We start from the raw sequence: 6,804 nt of genomic DNA, 5'->3' as shown, positions 1-6,804 counted from the left end.
TCCTCATTGATGTTTCTCTCTCTCTCTTCTCCCTTCTTCTCTGAATGAAAAAATATGTAATAAAACAACAACACTTTCTCCCCTGACGTGGACCCGCCTCCCCAGGCACACGGTTGGGCACGGGCCGGTCAAGGCATGATTCTCCGGGTTCGGAGAAGCAAGGCTGCTTTTGTTCCGGGTCAGCCGGGTGGTGGCGGTGTCGGCACTGCCCTCCTCGGCACTCTGGCCGCCTGTGGACAGAGAGGGGAGGAGGAGATGGCCACTCAGCTGTGCCCGTGGGTGCCCGGCTGGGAGGGGCCCGGCCAGGAGCCGGCCGATCGGGCTCCCCGGTGCTGGACGGGGAGGGGGAACTCTCGAATGGACACGAGAAGTGTTTCTATTTACACATGAGCCCCACGGAGAAACCGAATGGATCTAGTAGAAATAAATAACCGATACCAGGTGCTTGAGAAGAAGACGTTTGATACAAATTAAAGAAACGGACTTAGAGACACGCATGACGTCCAGGCACCAGCCCAGCCCCCTCTTCCCTGTGATGCGGAAGCCGAGAGGGGTTTGTATGTGACAGTGTCGGACGGGCATGTAACACACACCCTGCGTGTTCCCATGTCGCTCACAGGGGCCCGTGCATGTGTGACACGGTCCCGCCCGTGCCCTGGAACGGGCCTGTTGATAGCACAACAATAAGTCACTTTTCCACTCCTGGTTAACGGAATGTTTTTGAATTTTCTTGATTTAACGATGAAGTCGCAGGCGTCAGTCCCGGGTAAAGAATCGCGGCTCACAAGATACCCCGGGGACCGAAAGCCACACGGGGACGGGATGTTTCAAAACGATCGGGACGCCGAGCCTTCCTCCGCTCACTCACCACTCAGCCGCCCCTCTACTGACCAGCCCGTGTGGGGGCCTCGACCCCGCGGGACGGCTCCTCCTAAAAGGCTCCTTACGGAGAGGACTGGAGGCGGGGGGCACGGCAGAGAAAGAATAAAAAACGATCGTTTGATCGCGTTAATTTGCCGCCACGGACTCAAATGAACAATTTAAAAAATTTCACACATTCAGGAAAAACATTCAATTATTCAGTTGAGCAGTTTGGGCAAAAGTAATTGTCTCCGTTCTGTGCGTGTGAACACAGAGCGAGCATACATCATCGAAGCCAGAATCATCCGTCACCGCTGGGCCACTGCCATTTGCTCCGCGTACGCCAGGCAGCCATTAAATGCCACAGAGATTCAACTTAATTCAGCAGCAGAATTCTACTGGGGCTTGTGCGTCTTCAGGGAGCAGATGGATCCACAGAGACAGGGACCCCTAAACATCACATCAGGTTAATTTAACTATGAGCGATCAAGTGATTTTGAAGTAAAAAATTAAATGATTACTTAAGAACTTAAAGTAGCTGAAGACCTGACTACTCTATTTTTTTTAACATTTATATATATATATATTATTGATTTCAGAGAAGGAAGAGAGAGAGAGAAACATCAATGCTGAGAGAGAATCATTGAAGGTCTGCCTCCTGCAAGTCCTACACTGGGGATCGAGCCCGCAACCCAGGCCTGTGCCCTGACCGGGCATGGAACCCTGACCTCCTGGGTCATAGGTTGACGCCCAACCACTGAGCACACCAGCTGGGTTTTTGTTGTTGTTGTTAATCCCACTGGAGGATATATTTTCCATTGATTTTTAGAAAGAGGAGAAGGGAGTGGGGAGAGGGGGAGAGGGAGAAACACTGATGTGGGAAAGGGACATCGATTGGCTGCCTCCCACAAGCATGGGTTCGAACCTGCAACCCAGGTATGTGCCCTTGATGGGGAATTGAACCCGCAACTCTTAGGTCCGCTCTAACCACTGAGAAAACTGGCCAGGGCTGCCTCGTCTACTTTTATTTTTATTTGAGTCCTGGCGTAGATGAGCGTCCTTCTGGCTTTAACGCCTGTCGCTGACTTCCTCGCCGTGTGTGCACGATGCCGTGTGCACGATGCTGTGTGCATGATGCCGTGTGTACAATGCCGTGTGCATGATGCCGTGTGCACGAAGCTGTGTGCACGATGCCGTGTGCACGATGCTGTGTGCACGATGCCACGCACACCCCTGCTGGCTCCCCAGTGGCAGCCGCCCTGCAGGGAGAGGGGAGAATGCACCGCGCTTGCCAATCCCACGGCCGGTCAGTCTGGAGACCAGGTCAGTTGCTGAGAGTCGCCTGAAGCGAGGGTGGGGGCGCAGCTCGCTCAGGGCCTCCTCTGAGCCTGTCCCCACAGGAAAGGTCAGCTCCCTGCTCACCACGAAGGAGCCGGAGCCATGAGGGTCCCCCCCAGGGCGGTTTCCGGGACGCTGTGAAGAGGTGCTGAGGGACACGGTGCTCAGGCGGCTAGGCCTTCCCTGTCGGCAGACGGAGGCCTGGACCAGGCACGGTGCCCCTCCCGGCGTCGGTGGGGGTGAGGGGAGCCACGGGACCTCTCTGAGGAGGCTCTCCAAGCCCGAGTCCAGGGCACTGCCAGGCGGCAAGTCAGAGGCCGCAGCTGTGACACTGTCGGGGGGATGCTGTCGGGGGACACTGTTGGGGGGATTCTGTCAGGAGACACTGTTGGGGGATGCTGTTGGGGGGACGCTGTTGGGGGGACGCTGTCGGGAGGATGCTCTCGGACGCTGTCGGGGGGACGCTGTCAGGGGGACGCTGTCAGGGGACATTGTTGGGGGACAATGTCAGGGCGGATGCTGCGCCCAAACTTGCAGATTTATCTCCATCGCATGCACAAGGCCGCATCCTACGCTGCCCTCCAACACCCCTACCAGCCACACGGCTAAGCCAGTCACAGCCCAGCTGCTGTGCTGACAGCCCGCAGCCCCATCTCCCAGGCGCTCCAGAGGGACTCAAGATGCAAAGCAGATGGCAGTGCGCCTCCACCCGTCCGTCCCACCGAGACCCGGATGGCTAGGCCTTCCCTGTCGGCAGACGGAGGCCTGGACCAGGCACGGCGCCCCTCCCGGCGTTGGTGGGGGTGAGGGGAGCCACGAGACCCCTCTTAGGAGGCTCTCCAAGCCCGAGTCCAGGGCACTGCCAGGCGGCAAGTCAGAGGCCGCAGCTGTGACACTGTCGGGGGGATGCTGTCGGGGGACACTGTTGGGGGGATTCTGTCAGGAGACACTGTTGGGGGATGCTGTTGGGGGGACGCTGTTGGGGGGACGCTGTCGGGAGGATGCTCTCGGGAGGACGCTGCGCCCAAACTCGCAGATTTATCTCCATCATGTGCACAAGGCCGCATCCTACGCTGCCCTCCAACACCCCTACCAGCCAGACGGCTAAGCCAGTCACAGCCCGCAGCCTCTCCCAGGCCTGACAGCCCGCAGCCCCATCTCCCAGGCGCTCCAGAGGGACTCAAGATGCAAAGCAGATGGCAGTGCGCCTCCACCCGTCCGTCCCACCGAGACCCGGAGCCAATGACCTTGACCCTCAGGACGTGCCTTTAGGTCTGCGAGGGGCTGGACTGGCACGTCTATGGCAGGAGAATGTGGGGACACACGTTGAGACCAGCTAACTGTCCGGATGCAACAGAGGCTGCCGGCCCGTATTCTCCGTGACAGAGCCATCTCGGTGAATACAGCTACGTTAACCACACGCCTAATTATCGCCGGCACCGGGAACGCGGCGAGCGTCTGGACTCAGTCCTGGCAGTCATTTGCAAGCCAAAAAGGAAACCCGAAAATTAGCCTCGGACCGTAGGAGGCACAAATCCGCCATCAGGATGAAATGCATTTGAACGCAGCGGAGCTCTGTGTGAACGTAACAGCACGCTCAGGCCCACTGCACGCTCTTAATTAGGACTTGAAAGATGACAGCGTGAGAGGAATGACGGCGATCAGGCCTGCGCCTGCCGGCGAGCGAGCGTCTGCGGGCTGGAGGAGGGCACAGGCTCAGCCTAGGACAGTCCCGTCCTGACACTGTGATTAGTGTCGGCTCCACACGCACCTGTGAACGGACAGGACGCAGAGCCCCGCCCACAGGCCGGCCGCCGTTTCCCTAAAGCCACCTGCACCACGTGGGCCGCCCGGTGGGTGAGCACGGGCCGGGTTTCAAGTGTGTTAATGAGCGACTGGCTGTTCGCGTCTCGCCGACGGAACAAAGTGACCGCAGCTGTTCACGGCGCGAGACACTTCCTGTCTTCCCTGCGAACATTAAAGAGATCACATGGCAGGAGGAGGAGGAGGATTTTCTGGAGAAAACCTGAGAATGCAGCCGCTTTGAATGCCGTGAGGAGCCGCGAGGCTGCCTCAGTGCAGGACGTTCGCAGGGCCAGGCGTGAGCCGGGGATAGCGCGGAGGCTCGCCAGCCGCCACGCCGGGCTGGAGGGCACGAGGACGAGGTACCCAGAGGGGACAGGATGCGGGGTGTGGCTCCCCCACCCCCCGTCCCCCCAGCAGTAACTGTCCAGTGGGACACACGTGGACTGTCCAGTCTCCGGGAACGCGATGCTTTAACCCTTTGCGGTCGTATGTCTGCTCTCAGCCACCACAGCAAGGAACCGTACGAATCTTAACTCTATTCATTCATGTATCAGTTCATAATTTCTCTGAAAGCTCTTAAGTGTCTGAGCGACCTTGTCACGAACCAAAACATTGCCCCGACAAATCGGAGTTACCGAAACTCAATATAAACAAACGCGGTCGTTCCACACTCGCCATGCAAAACACCGTGGCGAGTCAGTCGCCTTTTGAGAGTGAAGAAATCGACAAGCTTCGGAGATACTTCGCAGAATTTCAAACAAAGCTTTACAAATTACGTTTAACTGTAATTAGGCATTCTCGCTTGTTAAGATATTTCAAAATAATACTCCAAAATGGCAAAAAGAAAGTTACCGAAAGAAGTGTACTGCGAATCTGAAAGTAACGATGAAGAGTTTTATTTTGGCACCTTGAATACTGACTCTGACGTAGAAAGTGATAACGTTTGTAGTGATTCTACTAGTAGTGACGTAGTTCCAAAAAAGAATTAATAAATCTTGTTTATCCTTCATAATCTTGCATGTTATGTATCACTGCTCTTTCAATGGAAATTAATTCCGACCAGCACGACACCCATGTCCAAATTTAATACGACCGCAAAGGGTTAAACTTAGCTGAGCCAGGCTGCGTGGCTCAGTGGCCGAGCGCCGACCTATGAGCCAGGAGGTCACAGTTCCACTCCCGGTCAGGGCAGTAGGGGGCCTGCAGGAGGCAGCCGATCTATGATTCCCTCTCATCACTGATGCTTCTATTTCTCTCCCCCTCTCCCTTCCTCTCTCTCTAAAATCAATAAAAACATGTAAAAAAAACATGCGGGGTTACTACTGTCTCTTTATTCAAGGAGACGAAAACGACCTTCCATTGCAACAATCAGTGACCTAACAAACCAGGCTGTGACAGGTCCCACGGCAGGAGGGGAGGGACACTGAGGCAGGAGAGACAGTGAACACAAGGCCATCAGTGCGGGCAACGTGCAGCCAGCCTGGACCAACAAGCCATTATCTCCCCCAGCCCAGCACACGGGCAAATGGCTAAAAACCTCCTGAGGAGAGAATGCAGAGCAAATATATAATGAAGTAATTGTAAAGTCAATTGAAAGAAAGGCAAAATTAGAAGATGAAAGGAAAGAAAGGGAGGGGAGGGGAGGGGAGGGAAAAGGGCCGTTTTCCTCCCTCAGCAGAGAAGCCCTTGGCCTCGGGCTTGGCACGATCAGGTTGCAGGTGCTTCTCAGGAATTCTGGGAAGGCCGCCACCAAGTCAGCAGGGACCCGAGAATTCATCTGCACCAAAGTGTTCACCAGGGGATTGTGGACCCCGAACCAGGAGGGTGTGTGACCCAACTCGCTCTTCAGATTAGCTGAGCGCCCGACCCTGACCCTAACTCTACCCTAACCCTGACCATAACCCTGACCCTGACCCTGATCCTAAGCCTAACCCTAACCTTGACCCTGACCCTGACCCTATCCCTGACCCTACCCTGACCCTGACCCTAACCCTGACCCTACCCTACCCTGACCCTGACCCTGACCCTGACCCTAACCCTGACCCTGACCCTAACCCTAGGCTGTGCTTGATAAGCCAGACGTGCAGGTGTATCTGCCTTCCTTCTTGAATGAAGGTGCTGCTCCAATTGCTGTAATAAATCGGCTTTCACAGCACAGTCAAGGTCTGTCGTAGAAATGCATCCGTATGAGAAGACAGGGATCGAGGCTGGGGCAGCCCCCCCCCACCCCCTGCCCCCGACTCGGGGCTGTCCTGTCCCCAGCGCCTCGCCGGTGTGGGCGGGAGGTGCCTCTCACAGGGCTACCTGCGGGTAGAGAAGATCCCTAACTGGTGACGTGTTCCCTCTCACGCTCGCTCAGTGGACGCAGCCTCAGTCTGGCCTGCCTCTCCCAGGAAGTCCGACGAGGACGGGGACGGCCCGAACCTGCCGTGGGGACGACGTCGCCACAATCTCAAGTGACTGTCACGGAAAGGAACATATCCCTAACTGGTGACGTGTTCCCTCTCACGCTCGCTCAGTGGACGCAGCCTCAGTCTGGCCTGCCTCTCCCAGGAAGTCCGACGACGAGGACGCGGGACGGCCCTGAACCTGCCGTGGGGACGACGTCGTCACAATCTCAAGTGACTGTCACGGAGAGGAACACGCAGCCGTGGGTCCCCCCAAACAAGGACCCAGCCCTCCCCCCGGCTCCTGCGCCCGCGTCCTGGGGGTCGTCCTGGGGAGAGAGCCCCCAGACGCTGGCGTGGTTGCGCCCATAAACCCGAGCTCCCGGCTGGGGGCGCTCTGCAGGGCACCTGC

The 6,804-nt window shown here is 56.9% G+C and overlaps 1 protein-coding gene across 1 annotated transcript in view; it reads right to left on the bottom strand.

Moving 5' to 3' along the window:
- The window catches only part of DLGAP2 (discs, large (Drosophila) homolog-associated protein 2), a 73,074-nt gene that overhangs the window by 24,228 nt on the left and 42,042 nt on the right, over nucleotides 1-6,804 (bottom strand). Inside the window, exon 7 of the mRNA XM_014528687.1 lies at nucleotides 88-230. Coding sequence (XP_014384173.1) covers nucleotides 88-230 — 143 coding nt within the window. The remainder of the gene's footprint in view (nucleotides 1-87; nucleotides 231-6,804) is intronic.

This window comes from Myotis brandtii, unplaced genomic scaffold (genome assembly GCF_000412655.1).
Source record: "Myotis brandtii unplaced genomic scaffold, ASM41265v1 scaffold646, whole genome shotgun sequence".
Taxonomy (NCBI): Eukaryota; Metazoa; Chordata; class Mammalia; order Chiroptera; family Vespertilionidae; genus Myotis; species Myotis brandtii.
The sequence above is the reverse complement of the archived record's forward strand: the minus strand, read 5'-3'. Positions and strand labels throughout refer to the sequence as shown.